Source organism: Myotis daubentonii, chromosome 10, assembly GCF_963259705.1.
Source record: "Myotis daubentonii chromosome 10, mMyoDau2.1, whole genome shotgun sequence".
NCBI classification, from domain to species: Eukaryota; Metazoa; Chordata; class Mammalia; order Chiroptera; family Vespertilionidae; genus Myotis; species Myotis daubentonii.
Genome location: NC_081849.1, coordinates 53,740,905 through 53,761,665, shown reverse-complemented (window position 1 = coordinate 53,761,665; position 20,761 = coordinate 53,740,905). Strand labels below are relative to the sequence as shown.

The 20,761-nt window shown below is 34.6% G+C and overlaps 1 protein-coding gene across 7 annotated transcripts in view; it reads right to left on the bottom strand.

The window, feature by feature from the left end:
• Window positions 1-20,761, bottom strand: part of PHF14 (PHD finger protein 14) — a 168,582-nt gene that overhangs the window by 92,800 nt on the left and 55,021 nt on the right. For 6 of the 7 annotated variants that reach the window (XM_059712435.1, XM_059712433.1, XM_059712434.1 and 3 more), the window contains exons 14-16: window positions 20,119-20,287; window positions 4,982-5,032; window positions 4,735-4,856 (exon numbers count right to left, since the gene is read on the bottom strand). In XM_059712435.1, the coding sequence (XP_059568418.1) occupies window positions 4,735-4,856; window positions 4,982-5,032; window positions 20,119-20,287 (342 nt within the window). Of the gene's footprint in view, window positions 1-2,897; window positions 3,026-4,734; window positions 4,857-4,981; window positions 5,033-20,118; window positions 20,288-20,761 lie in introns of those variants that run through there. The other variant, XM_059712432.1, reaches the window with a different exon arrangement.

Below are 20,761 nucleotides of genomic sequence, written 5' to 3'. Positions count from 1 at the left end.
ATAAAAATATTATGAATATGAATTGTTGCTAGTATTCCTATTAACTGATGATACAATCAAATTTGGTTTTGAGTAAAGTACTCAGAGGCCAAATGTTTAAAATGTGAAATAAATAAAAATGGTAATAGCTTTGTTAAGAGACTAAACAGACATCTAATCTTGTAACTAAAATGGTTCAATACCTATATAATTTGCTGTATATTCAAATAAGGAGGATAATATGACAGGCATTTAATAGTTTGGATTTAGCTATAAAAGTGATATAGCTTCATAGATCATTTCCTGTCCTCTGAGTACTGGCCACAATATAAAATAATATTAAAGACACTAGGTTCTTAGTTGTAGGAAACAATTTTTCTCTCCCATATCTTCCATTAAGAAAATGTGTCGCAATGAGTTTACACAGCTAAGATAAAATTTGAGGTCTGAAACTGGTCTTATTCCTAATGTGATAGTCTGATAAGGATTTATAGAGAAAAAAAGGCTCACTAACACTAAAATCTATCTTTTAAACATCAAATATGTTCAAGGAGAGGAATTACTTCATTTCTCTTTTACAATGAAGAATTCACTAACTCATCTCAAATCTGTGGTTCCTATTTCTTTACCTAATATCCAGAAAAAAAAAAATCCACTATTCTTTAGTCACACAAAAGGAAATCTCCTTCATTAAACAATTTAAACATCTTCATCAAATACTTGTAGTTAGTGACCAATTTATTCTAGGAATAAATTATGATATTAAAAATTTTGGATTAATTCACCAAAGAATATTCAGTCACTACTTTTATGTGGAGCAATCACGCATTATCAACCATTTATTTAGTATACTGGTATTTTAACAAGACTGAAATGCAAATCAAGGCTAGAATTGAAAATTGGTTGCCTATTCAACTGCCATTACTGCCCACTCAAAGGCAATTGACTCCTTTCCTTTCGAACAAAATAAAACTTGCAAAGCTATTTAGGTACCTAGAGACCTAAGCGGTTTGTAGGCCTGCCCCTATCCTCTCCCTGGTTCAGAGAAAGAGAGATATTGAGATATTGAAATTTTGAGGAGACAGACACTAAATTTATCAGGCACTAGTGATCAGAGTAGAAAAATGGAAAGACAACAAGTCCTTGAGGACATCATTGCAGTGCTAACCGATCTGACTTCTTGTTATGTGAGATAATAAATCGTCGGTTATTTCAAACCTAAACTTTTAGTTAGGTTTTCCATTATCACAGTCCAAAGGTCCCTAACTTATAAAAAGCCTTTACTTGAGAAAAAAGACCATTTAAACTCAACCTGGACAGAAATAGTAATAAATCTAATGGAGCTGTGGCATTTTTAACTGGTTAATAGTTAATCCGCACTATTAACAGGTTAATATGTAATCTGCACTATTAACCGGTTAATAATTAATCTGCATTTTTAACCGATTAACAGGCAATCCGCATTATTAACCAGTTAGTAGTTAATCTGCATTATTAACGGGTACACCTAGTAAATGTGCTAGGAACTGTGCAAATAAAAACAAATGATAGACATAAATGGGCCCAAAACTACCTCCAATTAACAACATCCACCACAAAGAGATAAATACTAAGTAACATAAAGAATTACATATTTTAATTGGAAACTTCCCAGGTAATTTTTAATTAAATTTAAAAAGTAAATGGCAAAAAAAGGAAACACCATTTTCAAGAAGTCCATAAAATGGTGTAAAACCATCTTCTCTTTAAGATCTTGACAATGTTTACATTTCCCATGTCTAATGGAAATAGTTCAATCTAATCACTTCAGAAGAATGAGTTTCAACAAATTCAATGTTTTGTCCCACATATTCTAGAAATAATTATATACAAAAACAGAACATACACATTCTCTGAAAGGTAAAAAAATTAAGCATTTATTATTACTGGAACATATTTAACAAATGGAACCTTTATTTCAGAATCCACATATATGTGTTTCCTTTGTATTACTAAATTATATCACTGCTGCACTATTTTATATGGAAAGAATTTACTATCACTCAGCAATTATTAACAGTCCCCAGAGCAGAATGTGATGTTTGCCATGTACAACAATAAAGGGAAAAACTGAGACCTGAGGAAAGCTAAAGAGGCAAACAATAACAGTTGGAACCTACTATTACAACTGACTAATAAACTGAATGCAATTCCCCAGTAATAGAAAAAATTATACATGTAAATTGACATATACATATATACAAAGAACCGAAAAAGCAAGGAAAATAATTAAGAAGGAATTTTTATACAGCCTGAATTACATAGAGAAGTGTGGTTTCAAAATCATGGCTGCTAAACAGCAGGTTCTAGTGAGTCATATCTGCTTGTTCAAAGAAACTTGGGAAATAAATGTGGTGTATTCAATAAGAGATTATTAAATTATGACCCAAGAAATTTAATTTTATGAGAACCTAATAGACATATATATAAGTATAATGTAATCCTAACCAAGCACTGAAATATGTCCTTAGAGAAAATAGTCTTAAAATTAATGTTACAAAAAAAATTTCATGTGTACATTATTAAGATGCAACTTAATCATAAATGTGTGGACTTTTAGGGAATTTGTAAACAATGATGGTGCCAGTTACAAAACAAAAGAGATGTTAAGGGAAATGGCAGATATTAGCTTATAAGATTACCTTTTTAAACCTATTAAATTCTACATGAATTGTAATTCTTCTTGAACTCAAAAGCAATAGTGCTTAAACTGAATGTGTATTTTTTTATTTTCATTTTATGGAGCAACCACATTATAACCATAAAACATTTTATGGCATTGCTTTATATCCAGTTTATTTTGTTCTCAAATACATTAATATATAATATTTATAAAACTTTTTAAGTCCTCTTCATTATCTCTTTAAATCCTTTGAAGAAAATCTGTGATGTTATCTTCTTAACAAGGTAAAACCATGGAAGAAGGCTTGTATACCGTCATTTCTATAGTAACAAAAATATCTTTACCTTCTAAGAAGTCTTTCACAGAATCCCAGACATGGGCATGCTATAATAATGCAATTAGGAATGAAAACTTTATAACAGAAACTAATTAAATAAGTGAGATGAAAGACTAATATTACTCAAAAATATTATCAAGAATACAAGAAAAATGGTACCTATTTTTTAAATACAACTAAAATATGTGTTAAAGAGCTCTAATTATAAAGTAGTTTTTTAAATAAAAGTTGTATTTATTTCCTGGATTATTTTTTTCGAATACATGATCAAATAAGTAAATAAAAACCTGGTAAAAATGTATAGGTCTTATAGTAAAAAGGCCTGAACCTAGTAGTTAAAAATAAATAAATAAGAGAATAGATATTCCTATAGGTTCAATTAATTAAAAAGGAGATAACCAGCTCTCCAAATTGATCATGCACAGTAATGCCATCCTCAACCCCAAGGAAATTTCCCCTATAGTGAATTTTGTCCACTATATAAGATTGTTTTTATGGGTTTTTTTTCCCCTTTTGTTTATTCATTTTTGTTGTTTTATTGTTTCATTCACTCCATCATGTTATGCTTTGCTTGGAATTTTTTTTTAATAAATTAGAAAATTACATTGTGGTCAGAATTATTCATGGGTATCTTCTATCATTAGAACTACATTATCCTAAATTTAAATGAGTTTAACCTCAAGGAGAGCTCTTACGACATTCAAGAAACACTGGCCACATGTTATGGACTTCCTGGACTTTGTTGAAGCACTTTGTATTTTTTCACTATAATTTTAATTTTCCCCTAATCTTCCTCAATTATAGTATAAAAAACTCATAAATTCCAAACTTCTTGCTTTTATATGAGAAATTAAAACAAATAATTTTAATGACAACTAAATGACATCATTTGGAAGCAAATATTTAAAATCATATAATAGAACTAATACATGTGTTATCAAGTTACTGCTTTTGAAATTTTTAATTTCTGGGCCCTCATGTAATTTAATAGGGGTTTTTATGAAAGACAAGTTTGCAAGAAATCAGAAGGGATTCCTTTGACATACTAAAAGATTATTTATGTCACTGTCCTTTGAAAAGGTGATAACTCTTTTAAATGAGTTTTCCTTAGTTCACCCACCCACTTCTCTATCTCCCTGAAGGCTTTGAGCAATTCCTTTATCTCAGAAAAAGAAGCAAATGGCTAAATTTAGAAGTGTCTGGACCATCAGGAATAGCAATATCAACTGAGATTCCTGATTAGCATTATGTCTGCTAAAAAAAAGGTACCAAAACAAAAACAAACAACAAAACAAAACAAAACAAAAAAACAAGGTAAGATCTATCTAGGCCATCTTTTCACCTTTCTTTATTTCACAAGAGAGAAGCATTCAACACATTTGTTTTGGTAAACAGTAAAGAACTACTGATGGAGCTCTTATCTATAAAAAGTACCTCTACCTTATCATTATTGCTAATAAAGTTTAAGTTCTGTAACATGCTAAGAGAACTTAGTAATTTCAGTATTTAATGAGATAAAACAATCTTAGTACAAACTCTTTCTGTGGCCTCTATAAGCAGAGTACTGTCAACTTCTCTTGTGTTCAAAATTCAGATTATCGCTCCTAATTAGATCTAGCTCCAGAGAATATCCAATGTGTGGTAGGTTTTATAAAAGGTCCTGCACTGTGCTTTTCCTCCCCATTATATCTGTGATGAGAAAAGATGAAAATGCAGCCTTAATCCCCTAAAGACAAAGGCTCAGAATTCAACTTACCTGACAAGATTTTCATTGTCTCCAGTTCCCTTGCAAGTTGCACATTCAGTTCGTAAATCTTCAGCCTTGGGCTTCTTCTGTAACACAGACTGCCTCTGTCTTCTCTCTCTAGGAACTCTCTCCTGCCATCCCAGGAGAACAAAACAAAACATAAAACAAAATCAGGCTACGAGGAAAACAGAAATAATTTTTAGCAAAAAAGTTTTTCAAAGTTTAGACTGTCCAAAAATGCTTAACTTATTCCAACCTCATGTTTTTCTTCATCAGGAATGAAGCTTCGTTTCCGTCCTCTGGTTCTCTAAAAAAAGGAAAAAGAAATCCACAAAAATATCTAATGTTTAATTAATGATAAAAACAGTTTTCTCTGTTAAATGTTACCACTTAGGTTAAGCACTTAGAAAATTAGTATTTCTAAGTAATGCTGTATAGCTCTATTGCACTATTTATGTCTCATGGAAAAAAAAAAACATGAAAAATTAAACACTTTATAGTTCTATACTTTTAAATAGCACAAGTATCTGAGAGGAAAACAAAGTTATCCAAAATTAGTTTGAATATTTTTTAAATAATTCATATACAATTATGATTTACGCAGAAAATTTAAATTTTCATAAGTTATACGACTTCTACAGCTGAAATGCTAAACCTAGACTCATACTACATCGACTGTATGCCCGTGTATGTGGGTATGGATGCATGTTTGTACAACAAAAATAATCAATTTAAAAAATATATATATTTCTTTATTGATTTCAGAGAAGAAGGGAAAGGGAGAGAGAGATAGAAAGATCAATGATGAGAGAGAATCATTGATCAGCTGCCTCCTGCATGCCCCCTACTGGGGATAGAGCCCACAACCAGGGCATGTGCCCTTGGCCGGAATCAAACCCAGGATCCTTCAGTCCACAGGCCGAAGCTCTATCCACTGAGCCAAACCGGCTAGGGCAATAATCAATTTTTTAAAAAGTGGGAGGAAAAGATCTCAGATGTCCGCAAATTCTAGTTAAAATAAAACTAAGCAAAATATGATATAAATGACTTATTTTAAATTCATTTAATATGTATTTCAGAACACATTTACCATTTGAAAGACAATATCCAAAGGTTTAAGAGTAATAAAGTATGAACTACAGAAGTATTTACAGCCAATATGTTAAAAATCTCCACCCACATAGCACAGCCTCTGTAGACCTACAATTCCATGTGCAGATCACTGCTCTTCAGAGAATGGAAGAGAAAGGCGGCACCACTCCCACAAATTACATTCCCAGATTATGGTTACCAAATAATTCTAAAAAGAATTGCTATTCAACATAATACATTGATGTTTTCCTAAAGTACTGTCATTTCAATTCATAATACTGAGTCCCTTGTTATTGTAATACCATGGCTCATTGCATACTATTTAATCTGCCTTTAGATAACCAATACTTTACTGGACTAGTCATTTGAAATAAGTATATTTATAAACTATGTATTCATTTACATTTGTACTGCCAATTAGTATGTTTTAATCACATTATGTAGGGAATTAGGAAAAGTAAGACTGTATCAAGAAAAGTCTTTAAAGGCAGACCCTACATCTATTCTTAATCCCAAAGAACAGTACTGAGCATTGCTCCTCAAAATACCACTCATGGCTCATAAGCACTGGCCTTCCCTAGGACCTTGTTGGAAATGTAGAATCCTAATTCTTACTACATACTGAATTGAAATTTGCCTTTTAACAAGATCCCCAAGTAAGCCACACTCACATTAAAGTTTGAGAATATTAGCACAAAAGAGTCCCTAATATTGACAACATTTATCTAAGTTCTAACTCAAACTTTATGTCTATCTCTTTACATATCCATCTTTCCCTTCTGTGACATGCCTATCCTTTATGCTTCAATTTCTGTCCTCCAACACAGTTCCTCTCCAAACTGGTAAGGTCATGTAATACTCATTTTTCTAAACCAAATTAAACTTAATAAGATATGTATTACAAAGCCTGAATAAATTTTTGGAATAAAATAAATAAGTGGTTGGATTGAAACTCATAAATGATTATGCTAGAAAATATAAATGATAAAATATTGCCAAAAGGGCAAATTATTGCCCGGCTGGCATGGCTTAGTGGTTGATCATCAACCTATAAACCAAGAGGTCACAGTTTGATTCCAGGTCAGGGCACATGCCCGGTTGCCAGCTTGATCTCCAGGGTGGGATGTGCAGGAGGAAGCTGATCAATGATTCTCTCTCATCATTGATGTTTCTCTCTCTCTCTCTCCCCCTTCCCCTCCTTCCCTCCCTCCCTTTCAACCTCTCTGAAATCAATTTTTAAAAAGGACAAACTATTGTTTCCTTCTCTAATAAGCTATTTTCTCAATTTGCATAATTTTTGCATATAAGGTATTTCAATTAAGGTGACCAGAATAACCAATATCAAAGGGAAAATATTCAAATTACTCATTTTACTAGTAGTTCTATAAACATGTCAGAATGCCAGAATGCTCACAACGCCTTCACACACTGCCACATTTCTCTTCATTTAACCCAACTTTTAGGTAATGAAATAGCAAATGCATCATTTAGTTTTTGAATCACCTAATCAGTGAAATGATTTTTGAAATATATAGGTGAAAGCTCCAAGTTCACATTTTCAATTCTTTAGAAGACATACAATTATTTACAATTTATAATTAATACTTTAAATCTTCAAGCATCTGGAATGACTCCATCAATTCAAAGTTTTTCATACTCATACTGCAATTAGTATCAAAAGGCACAATAATGCCAATAAATGATCATAACAAACGATGGCATAATTACACCTCTCTATATTTTTAACTTCCTTCTTATATAAATATGCATATATTTAATTAAATGCTATTTTTAAAATGAGTAAGTGTATTTATAAGTATCTAAAACAGTTATTTTAAATTAAGTGCATTTAATTACTACTTATTACTAAGTAGTAATCATTGCTGTATTGCTGTAGTAATTTTAAATAACTAACCATAAGCAACATAAACAATTTCTAGTAAGAAAAATACTATAAGAATATGAAATGACATTGTCTTAGAGCTTTGAAAAAGCAGTCCAGGGAAGTGACTTGATGATCACATAGCTGATAATTAACAGAGGTAAACTTCCAATCCAGGTGTCTCAACTCCCAATTCGGTAATTTTTCTTGCATGCCAAATCCAAATTAATAAATTTAATCCCAAATAGAGATAAGCAAAATTATCATGAGAAAAGAAATATCTAACTCTCACTTGAATACTTAAGCTGTACCATCATAATGCCTACATGAATTCTTATGTTTCTAAACAAGTTAGAGAATTGTACCCAATAGAGAGAAGACCTCAATATCTCAAATTAACACTGTATTCTACCCAATTTGCTATCCTAGACAGTATAGTGACTACCATGATCCATTACCAAAGTAAATTATAGCAAGCGTCTTCAGCATTTATCACATCACTAATATTCACAAAGAAAAAAATATAAGCTGATTTAATCCAAACACAACTCTTGACAATACCAACTCCTCCAAGAAAATGCTGAGAGCTATTGGTTTCTTTCTAGTTTCAATGAAATAGTCACGACAAGTCATAATTGCCTATGATCACAACAGAACATATCTTACACATGGTGCCCCTGAATGAATTAGAAAATGTAAGGGGAATGAAAAAGTGGGAGAAATTATGCAAAAAAGTAAAAAGAAAGAAAAACAAAAACATGTTCGGCTCATCCAGCAAATTTCAATTATCAAAGAACTTGCCCCATCTTAGATGTATAGATGTATTCAAAACCAGGTGGCAATTTTATGATATACATTGAGGCTGACACTATTCTAGAAACAAAATAAAGCAGACACATTACCTAGAAGTTCCAAATGATCAACTGAAGGTTCAATTCCAAATTGTGGTTCTTTTTGCAATTATTAAGCTAGTAAAAGCAAATGGAAAGTTTGAAACTCACTCCAAATCTTGACACATTATTATTATTTTTTTTTTTTTTTGGTTTGTCATATTTTAAGAACTTTATTTACCTAAAGAACAATTCAACCCGAGCTGCTTAGATCACCTGGCTCTTTATCTCTGTATAGTACATTTACTTGAAAACAGGAGGTGATAAAAACATCCACCAAGAGAATGAAATGGTATTAGCAAATAATAAAATATTTTAGTAGATTATTTATCTGAAACAAATAATTAAATGTTTCAATAACTTCATTTGGACTAGAAGACATGTAACAAATTTAAATTAATTCTTTAGAACTGGGGTTATTTTAATTTGCAATTGTTTGATGCGTGATGATTTTCCCAGGTTAGAATGATTCATTTGACAAGTGAACTAACTTTAAAGCTAGAAGACAGTATCTCCATATCTTCATCTTTAATATCATAGGATGGGTTTTATGCATTCATATGTGCAGTTTTCTCTGTGCCTAACAATTTACCTTTTTTATGATAAATCAACATTTACACAAACAACAATAATAGGTAAGCCATGAGCCAGGCTGGTATGGCTCACTGGTTGAGCGTCCATCTATGAACAAGGAGGAGGTATTGGTTCGATTCCCAATCAGGGCACATGCCCAGGTTACAGGCTTGATTGCCAGTATGGGGTATTCAGGAAGCAGCAGATCAATGATTCTCTATCATCATTGATGTTTCTATCTCTCCCTCTCCCTTCCTCTCTCTGAAATCAATAAAAATATATTATAAATAAATAAACTATAATGTAGCCAGATAAAACATAAGGAATGACTTGCTATGTAATTTATACATATAAATTCTTATTCTTGAGCAAAATTTCAAATTCAATGTTAATTAGGACAAGTAAATCAAACCTTGAAAACCTCTGTAAAGCCAAATATCTTCAGATTTATACTAAGGAATAAATGCCAGTAGCTATCTGGCAGCTGTTCAGTATATGTATACATACACATATATAAAGCTTACATATATAGTCTAAAAAATAAGTATGTTTTCCAATTATAGAACATATTGAAAACAATCATACATTATATAAAACTCATGAAATATGCAATAGAAAAATGTTAGTTACATATATAAATCAGGTTGAATAAAGTGCCATCTGTTTCTGTTGGCTGCTGGCATCCAACACATGGAGTAGTGAGCACTGAAAGTGAGTGTTTTCCCTTCTTATCCATTGGCTGTAGGGTTTATTTTTATCTATTTTGATTTATATTAACAGGGTTAGGAAAATATGTGGAAGAAGCAAAAGAAAATCATGACCAGTTGGGTTAACACTATAAATTAAAATAACTACAAACCTAAAAATATAAAATAAAATATACGTTTTATATAATAGGTAGTCCTGTAAAACCCTTCTCACAGATAATGGTATATTCAAAATAAATAAAATCCTAAAGCTTTGCCTATTCTTTATTCCATACTCTTGGAAATAAAGAAAAATGATGGATTTCCAAGAGGCAAAAAACACAGTAGAAGCCTTTGGGTTCCAAATAAGATTCCTTAAAACCCACAGTGAATCTCTTCCAAGTGAGCCAAAGTGAGTTAAGTATGGTCCAGTTCCACCACAAAAATTTTGACAGGATTTCTTCTAAGGATGAAAGACAGGGGTTATATAATCTGTTTAATGTCTCAAAAGTCACCTTGAGTCTCACAATAGACTCAATAATAACTGATATGTGAAGCCTCCAAATAAAACTTTCTTCACAGAACTATAATAATTTAATTAAAACAGTATAAAATAATAAGTAAATTAAGAAAAGAACACAATACTTAGTAACCTTTAGTCATTTCAGTAGGGATGAATCCGTCAAAAAATTGTATGTATAATTAAGTTAAAATTAAATTTAAAAAATATATAATAAACATATTCCAGATTTTCAAATTCTTAGGACTTAAGCTCTAACTTTGTTAAATAGGATGCCCCTTTGTATCTGTATAACTAATTTAACAACAAATGTAGTAAGAGTAGATTCTAGGATATTTGATTCTCAAGTGAAGACTGCCATTTGGAACAGATTATTGACTTACAGTGTTAAGTAAGATGGAAAAGAGATTCAAGTCTATTTCCAAAATAATGATCTATAAGAAAAAGTACATCTTGAAAAACAACATGGTTTCAGTCAAAGCTGCTAAAAAATATTTTGACTTTTTAGTGTATTTATTTTCCAAAAAAGGATATATACAAACAAGAGACAAAATATCTAAGATAGGAAGATCTGACAACTTCAAAGACAACAGAAGATGATGCATGTGTGTAAAAGACTATGGAAAGATAGGTCCCAATAAGTCCTTTGGCACTTGTATAAAAGATGAAAAGTTACCACATGACACAGAATGCAAAGAAAATGAAAAGAAAACCTGAAAGCTTTCAAGTTACATTAAAGTTGTTCGAAAATATGCCCAAAAGTACAAACATCAATTTTAAAGTAACTTCAAAGGGGACATGTGTAAGCTAATTTGTATTTTCTTCCAAAGTAATTTACTTGCCTAAAAGCGAGTGAAAAGCTTCCAAATAAAAAATACAGAGAAAATGTCTAAATAATGGGTACTTAATTGGAAGTATCTCAGACTGCCTTTACAGTAATTCTCTAGTTTTACCAATGAAATATGATTAACATACAAGAAGAAAGGGACCAATTTCCTCCTAACAATAAAGGACTAGAAAAAAAGTCTTCCACAGTACAGTGGCTTCAAATGCATAGCCATGGTGGAAGATGGAAGAATTTATTTGTGAAATACTAAGCACCTGCTGTGAACCAAACCTTGTGGTAGTTCATGGATACAGAGTGGTAAACAGGACAGCTCCTGTCCCTGGAGTTTCAGGTCTATGAGTCTACACAGATACCAAACAAATAATTACATGAATAATTACTTATAAATATCATAAATGCAACTAAGGTGAAATAAAAAAAATAAAATCATACTGCTCAGATCTTTCAAAATCACAATAAAAATTGTTCTTAAATTTAAGAATCAAATTTTAATACCTTTCATAATGATATAAAACTCTACATTCGTCTTAAAGATGGATATAGAAAAAATGCCTAATAAACAAAATAAATCTCAAAGGAACACATTTCAGTGTGATGCTGACAACCTCAATGAGTTTGGATTAGCAAGAGTATAAAAGAATCAAGAATGGTAGCAAAAGCATTATTAAAATGACTATACAGAGGATCCATATAAGATACTAGAATTTTAAGTGATAGCAGAAGGTACTGGGGTAAATAGGTTGCTGGGTAACTATGAGAACAAAGATAACTATTGGACTAGAAATGTTAAGAAGGCCCCACAACATCCTGAGCTCAAAGGAATCTTGATTCTTATCAAGGTTATTTCACATACACCTTAATATTAAAATTAAAAAAATTTATTTCATCTAATCTTCTCTACCCAATGCAGAAAACCCTTTAAAAAATATCCCTTATAGTCAGATAGCTTTAACTATTCCAAAGAACAAGCAGCATGTTCCACTATAAGATAGTTCTAATTGTTGGGCCCAGTTTTACTGTCTGAATTTATCCTAGCATTCATGTAACAAAGATGGGCTGCCTCCTGCATGCCCCCTATAGGGGATCGAGCCTAAAATCCAGGCCTGTGCCCTAACTGGGAATTTAACCAGCAACTCTTTGGTGTAGGCACCCAACCAACTGAGCCACACAAGCCAAGGCTAAATTATTAAGATTTAATCCCATTAACGTCTTCAAAATTTTGCCAAGATAGTAATGTGAGAGGCTGAGGCCATCAAAATGCCTATTATAAAAAAGTTGTAAGAAAGATGGCTACAGGTTCAAAATTTTTACACTAAATTTTATGCTAAAGTTTCCAGTGCTTTTACAAGTGTCTGGCTTGCTGTTACTTTAAAAATTTTATCTTACTGCCCTAACTGGTTTGGCTCAGTGAATAGAGTGTTGGCCTATGGACTGAGGGGTCCCAGGTTCGATTCCAGTCAAGGGCATGTACCTTGGTTGCAGGCACATTCCCAGTAGGGGGTGTGCAGGAGGCAGCTGATCGATGTTTCTCTCTCATCGATGTTTCTAGCTCTCTATCCCTCTCCCTTCCTCTCTGTAAAAAATCAATAAAATATATTAAAAAGAAAAATTTTATCTTACTAATACCCATGCTTTGGGCAACAATAACAGTCAACTATTAGTCTTTGTGGCTCACCTCAATCTTCTCTCTTTCTTCTTCTATTTCAGTACAATCATGTTACCCATTAGGGAATTTAACTATATCTCTCATACGGACACTGTACTTTCTAATTTACATTACATTTACTTGACAGTCAACTTCCTATTTCCTAGAAGGCATATAACATGTCTTCATTTTGGTATTCTATTCATCATCTGTTGCACAGTGCCTTACATTATTATAGTTGCTCAACAGAAATATGTTTTAAAAAATTAACTTGATCATGGTTCAAGAGTAGGACAAGCAGTCACAAGCAAAGATTACAGAGTATATATATAATGACCTGGATTTTCAAGCATCCAATTTTTACTACTTAACATAAAGAACTATTATTCATCCCTATCTGGTTTGGCTCAGTGGATGGAGCATTAGACTGCGGACTGGAAGGTCCTGGGTTCATTTCTGGTTAAGGGCACACGCTTGGGTTGTGAGCTCGATCCCCAGTAGGGGGCGTGCAGGAGGCAGCCGATCAATGATTCTTTCTCATCATTGATGTTTCTATCTCTCTCTCCCTCTTCCTTCCTCTCTGAAATCAATAAAAATATATTAAAAAATTAATGAGGGAAAAATACTCAGGTGAAGATTTAAAAAAAAAAATCTGCTAAAAAATTTAAAAAAGGCAAGCCACAGACTATGAAAATCTTTGCAAAGCATATATTTGCTAAAAGATTTGTATCTAGGGTATATAAAGAACTCTCAAAACTCAACAAGATATAAACAATCCAATTTAAAAATAAAAGAACTATTATTCAACTCAGGAATAAATATGACCAAAGCACTCAGACAAAGGATAATTGCCTACAATTTTGATAATTGTGAAGAAAACATAATATAAATCCATTTTTCTATCTATTATAAACAAAAGTTCACCTTCAAGTACTATCTTCCCTTTACTAGACTCTGAAGGTTTATCCAAGAAGACAAAATACACTAACGATCAAATCAGTGAAGCTAAGAATTATGTTGCATGCATCAGAAGTTATGATCTACCCTCTAAGTACTGTGAGATAAAGCTGAAAATTTGCAAAATCAAAGTAAATGAAATAACTGTAAACTGCTGCCACCTACAAAGATGTGAAAAATAAAACAATTAAGTTTTAAAACTAGAATATTATAAAATCATAAAATGGACTATGTGATACTAGACAGTGAATGCTTCCCAGTTCAGATAAACAACAACTACAAGATCAATGGAGTTACAGAGTTGTTTTGGCTGAATGATAAAGAAACAACCTGGAAAGGTGGAAGGAAAAATACAGTACTTGAAACTAGTGAAATGGAAGTACTATAATAAAAAACTCATAATTGGAAGATGAGAATCACATAACAGTTTACTAATTCAAGAAAAAGTTTTTCTTAATCCAAGTAATATATGAAGTATGGCAGTGATTTTCAACTTTTTCCATCTCATGGCACACATAAACTAGTTACTAAAATTCTGTGGCACACCAAAAATTACACTTTCTGCCAAAAATTACATGGACAAAAGAAATAAGTATAATTGTGACTCATTCACACTGCATGGCTATTGTAGTGGCTGTTGTCATTTTTTATTTGACAGTCTAAGAGAAAAGAGGTCAGTGCCCCTGACTAAATAGTCAGGTACTGCATGTTTTAAAAATTCTTGTGGCACACTGGTTGAAAATCGCTGAAGTATGGTGATCTTATATTTAAAGGTGGGCTAGGTATATTAATGAATTCACTGTCCTATAAAAGCTCTCATGTGGGAGAAGGAAAGCAATTCTCCCAGTACAAAAGAAGTTGAATTGTATTATGATAAACTAGGGGCCCGGTGCACGAAATTCGTGCACTGGGTGTGTGTGGGGGGGGAGTGTCCCTCAGCCCAGCCTGCCCCCTCTCACATACTGGGAGCCCTCAGGCGTTGACCCCCATCACCCTCCAATCGCAGGATTGGCCCCTTGCCCAGGCCTGATGCCTCTGGCCTAGGCGTCCGGCCCGGGCAGCGGGGACCCGCAGCTGCAGCGGCCCCACGATTGTGGGCTTCGCTTTAGGCCCAGGCAAGGGACCCCTAACTCCTGGGACTGCCAGCTTCAACCGTGCCCAGCTCCCATCGCTGGCTCCACCCCTACTTCCTGCTATCACTGGCCAGGGCGGAAAAGGCACCTGATTCTCGGATCATGGCTGGGGGGCAGGGCAAAGGCGGCCCCAGGGCCGCCTTTGCCCTGCCCCCCAGCTCTTAGCTCCCCCCTGGGTTTCCGATCACTGTCAGTGGCAGGGGGCTTCTTCCTGCTTTCCCTTTCGCCTCCCTGCATTGTGCCTACATATGCAAATTAACCGCCATCTTGTTGGCAGTTAACTGCCAATCTTAGTTGGCAGTTAATTTGCATATAGCCCTGATTAGCCAATGAAAAGGGTAGCTCGTACGCCAATTACCATTTTTCTCTTTTATTAGTGTTGATGAGATTCTAGTCCCAAAGACTAAACATTTTCATTTCTATAATAAATGAAAAATGTATAAAAAATTATCCCCATTTGTTATCAATGGCTATCAATGCAGAAGTTAAAACTACTAGTTTTCTCCAGAATGTATAATTAGACATGAAATTTATTATTTTATAAAGTGATATTACTATATCAACTGATGTAGATTCAAAGAATCAGCTCAACCACTAAAAATAAATTATACCAAAGCCAATTTTTTAAGTAAACACTGGCAACCGATGGCAGAAGTTATAGGAATTGTGAAGGAATTGCTTAATGCAGTCAAAATAAAAGGGACTCTCTCTGCCAAAGTCTCTAATGAGAAAAGTCCTGAACTCATTTGTGTAGCTTCTATAAATAGAGGAAGAGTGAAAGGAAGTCACTGGGGTAACAGAAGCTGACGTACCATCTATCGCAAGAACCTTTATTTTTAAAGATTTTTTACTTCATTCATGTTACTCCCTTTTAATTAACTTTTTTTAAGAAGAAAAATGAGAGAGAGAAAACCTGGGATTCAGTCATAACTGAATGGCAAACATTGTGAAGGCTCAGCTGAAAGTATATTCAGCAAGCTAGGAAAGGAGTTAACCCTCTCTCCGTTTTAAATACAGCTGGGCCTGAAAAAGCCCAGGTTCACTTCCTTTGGCTTACACTCAGGTAACATCCTCTTGCTATTTCATCACTCTTCAATTCACTGTCTGCATTCATGCTGTCAGTGATTCATTTAACCACTTTATCAAGAACTCACTGCTTGCCTTGCACAATGCTCAGAGCTGGGACAGTATGAATGAAAAAGACAATACTGCAGTCCTCAAAGAGGAAAGAGAAGGGGCGGCAGAAAGGAGTTCACAAATGTCAGTATTCAGAGCACCTACCCTTGTGACAAGCAAGCACTACGTTAGTGACTGCTGAAAACAGCAGTCAGGCACTAGGCTAGAGTGCCTGTGGTCAGTCTGGCACACATCCATCTCCACCACGACCACAGCCACCTCATTTCCCGGAACTTCCTTCCTTGTATAGCCCCATGTCAGTAACCTCAGATTTGAAACAGAGAGGGAAGGTGAAGGTCACTTTTCTCAGGAGGTCCTGGGCCTCTCTGCTGCTTGGCTTTGTCAGCTGCTCCAGCCTGTGGACCTTTCATTAACTTCCACATCACAGTCCTGGGTGGCTTTGCTCACTTCCCCACAAATTCCTTTTCCACCAGCTCACCAGGGCTCGTCAGGCTGAGATCTTTACTGTCAAGTTCTCTGACCTGATGCCAGCTCCCCCCACTTGCTCCATGCTTCAGGATAAATATTTCATCGACGATTTCTCTGATGTTCAGCAGAGCTCCCCAACCTATGGTGACAGCTTTCTTAACATCATTAGTCCCTAATTCTCCACAATGACTTTTCATTTTCCTAACCCAACCCTTAGTCACTAAGCTGCTGGAAGTGTGTGGAGCCTCGGATTCTGGCCCATTATTTTTAAACATCTAATCTTTAGTGATATAATTTTTTTCAAGTTGTTTTTCTGACTAATCTTTTTATCACCTTCAAGTAGAAAAAAATTTAAGAGAAAAATGTAATTCTGGGACTACTCACTTTGAAGAGCACCTACATCTTATGGAATTGGATGTCTCAAAATATATTGTATTCATTCAGGTTTCTATAAATCCTTATTAAGGAAACCAGAGTAAAATGAAATGAAAATGGACTTTCCTCAGTATCCAAATAATAAAAATATAGTAAGGCTTACTGTATTCTATTCCCCATTGTACTCTCAGGCCATGATAAATGGGAACTGCCTGTCAGCAGGAAAAAGTGGATGCCATTCTTCTAATAGCAGCCTTGGATGGCACAAAGGAGGCACTGGAGCACAAAGATTGACTCTGTGGGCCCATCTCTCTTAACAATGATCAAAGCATGTGATCAAATAAAAAAGATATTCGTTGCTTAATCAAAAAGTTGAGATTCAATAAGCTAAATGTTTTAGATAAATCTGGAGTGACTACTTAGGAAAGAAAAAAAATAGGACAGAAAACCATGAACTTTTTCAATTTCACTCAATTCAAAAGCACACACTCTTTTTTTCCCCTCACAGCAGGTTTCACAGTATTCACAACTTCGAGGAAGCAAAAGCAAACCAACATAGAACAACAGAAAAAACTTGTGGCTCATCTATATGCATGCTGTCGGTGTACTTATTAATTTGCTGCTTCTAAATGTTTTCTTTTCTTTTAGTTTGATTTTTTTTAATGTCAGATTCCTCAACGTAGAATACCTTCAAGCATTTTGTTAACTTCCACACTATTGCACTAAGATTGACAGGAGTGATGCTGATGCTCTTGAGCAAGCTTGAAAAGGAAAACTGCTCACACTCAAGAGTACAAAGAAAAAGAGTGCTGAATCTATATTTAATGTGAATGAACTCAGTTATATGAGACAGTAAGTTGACGTGTGCCTGCATTCCCATGACACTATGCTGTGGAAATACATATGAACATTCTGCTGTCAGATTAGAACACCACATTCCCAACTATGCTACATAATAACCAAATATTTTACAACTCTATTTGTACCTCGCCTAAATGTTCTACAGACCTCAGTAAAGATGCGTTCTTAATCAGGCTATCTGGATCCTATTTCTATTAGCTTAGTATCTATAAGATCACAGGTAAATTACTCAGGCTATCTGTTCCTTAGTATGATTTTGAATAAAATAGAGGTTATAATAGTTAAATACTAATTTTTTAAATGGGAATAGAACAAGTAACCAAGATGACAGCATAGGTAAATGCTTATATTGGCCGCCTCCCATAACTACATCAAAATTACAACTGAAATAGAAAACAACCATCATTCAGAACCGCCTGAACACTGGCTGAATGGAGGTCCTACAACCAGAGAAGTAAAGAAGAAAGCACATGAGACTGGTAGGAGGCATGGAGGTGCAGAACATGCAGGTCCGGCACCCAAGTGTGTTGTTTTTTTAATCTGGAAGGAGATCGTCTCTGTGGAGGCTGCCTGTGAGATACAAAGGGTCCCAGCCCCTCACCAGACCCCCAGCTCAGGTTTCCAGAGCTGGGAAGAGAAGTCCCCATAATTTCTGGCCTTAAAAACCAGCAGGGATTGTGGCTCAGTGACACAGAGGCTGCTGGAATCCCAGGTGTCCCTCTTAAAGAGCCAGTGCACAAACTTACACAGTCCAGCTTCTTCCAAGCTCCAGCACAGGGGACCAAGACACATACTGGTAGGAACTGGATTGTCTGGCACCGGGGCAGGAACTCAGGGGCAGCTTTCTCCCATACAGAGGTGCTTGCAAGGGCCACTGCTCCTGAGCTAGGACCTCCCCTCTCCCAGGGTTGACTGGCAGCCATAACAGCCTGGAACACACTATTTGTTCAGACCTGAGGATTCCCTGAGACCCCACCCAATCTAATTTGCAGCCCCACCAAGCTATTTATAGCTGCTTTTCCATATCATTGGCCTGTCCTGGTTCAGGCTTCAGACTTTGCTAAAATCTTTCAAACAAGCTAGTGACAGCATGTCCCAAACCTATCAATAAAAGACCCAAGACACAGCACTAGCATCAGCCTGCCTTGCTTCAGAGCTGGGCCTGGCCTCCTGGACAGCAACTCTCCCACTGTAGTTGCAGCTGGTTATCACAGCCAGTTGGCCTAGAGGTCAACTCCTCCCCAAGATGCCAACAGCAATCCAGGCTCAACTACAGAACTGTGAGCGCAGCCACAGGTCACCTATTGCACAAGGCCACTCTACCAATTCCAGGAAACAGTGTTCTACCTAATACATAGAAACAAACACAGGGAAGCAACCAAATTATATAAATAAATAGATGTTCAACGTCATTAGCACTGAGGGAAATGCAAAATAAAGCAATGATATACCATTTTATATGTATAACATTAAAGAGCATAATAACAGTGGACAATACAAGTTTGAGAGCAATAGTAACATTATATATGACTGGTATGAGTGTAAACTGGTTTGGGAAACAGTGGAATTATCTTACAAAACTGAAGGGGCAAATATCCTATAGTTAAACAAAGCCACATCTTAGTATATACTCTAACTCCTTGTTACCGTGCTGCAGGAGACATTTACAAAAATACTTAAATACTTTTTTCTGTTTATAAAAGCAAGATGCAAACAGCAAAACTGGCAATCTACAGAACAAAAAATAAAATAAATAATGATCTATTCTTTCAAAAAAGAAAATCACACCTTAGTGAAAGTAAATGACCAGCATGTATGAATCAAATCAATATATTGTTGGTCAAAGTATCAATAACAGAAGAAAAAAGTGTGACTCCATTCATACAAAATTCAAAACCAGAAAAACCATTTATTATTTATGAATACATACATTTGGAGTGTAATTTAAAAAAATAGATGAGAAATATACATTTGAGGAAGGGGCTGACTTCTGTGCTAAATGGATGGGAATATGATTGCCCAGGAATTCACAGTGGACTCCAAAGGCTTTAGTAATGCTCTATTTTTGAAGTTGCTTGGTAAGTTCATTATATTAATAACAGGTATTCATTATTATTATGCTTTAGGTGGAATAAATAAACTATAAATTCTCAGGTATGTATGGTATATTTCATAATGTAAAACAATACGGTCCTAAAAATGACCAACAGCAATATACATGTTTCTTTCTTTGGCTCCTATGTATATGTTCATGCTTTGTCTTTCTCACCTCTTCAGTTTTGGCCTCAGAATTTTGTGATGAATACAATAAATAGGGAATAAATTACCGTGTTTCTTATTGGAATCTTCTTGGGTTCTGGAGGCATATCCTGTGGAACAAATTTCACTGGTTCCTTAATCTGCCTCCTTGATCGTTTGGTCCCATCTGGTAAAGTTTCCATGGCCATCTCTGCTTCCATGTCACTGCTCCCAGCCTGGTCACATTCTGAGCACTGCCTATATAAAGAAAAAATATAAGTTCATACATTTATTTTTACCTCCTAGTGTTAGCATTGGTTTCTACAAATATAAAATTCAGAATATATAAAAACATACATTGTGAAGACTATATAAAAATATACATTGGTATATGTGGTCACAGGGTATATAATGACTATACATACAGAAAGGCATATACATTCCAATAAGAATGGCAACAGTATGTATATACTTAAGGTAATTCCATGTACCCCTATAAATGTTATAAGAACACTAAAAACCCAGTGTGCAAAATCGTGCGGCCCCACCCACCCATGCCAGTCTTTGGTTGTTACAGTGTTGGGGCCACAGGCCTTTCATAATATAGATATATAATAATGCTGCATGTTTAAGTGAAGGAACTAACATAAGAAATTCAGCATTAATCAAAAAGGTTTCCCTTTGAAAATCATGACTTTTCCTTAAGTGACATGTACTGTGATACCTGAAAAT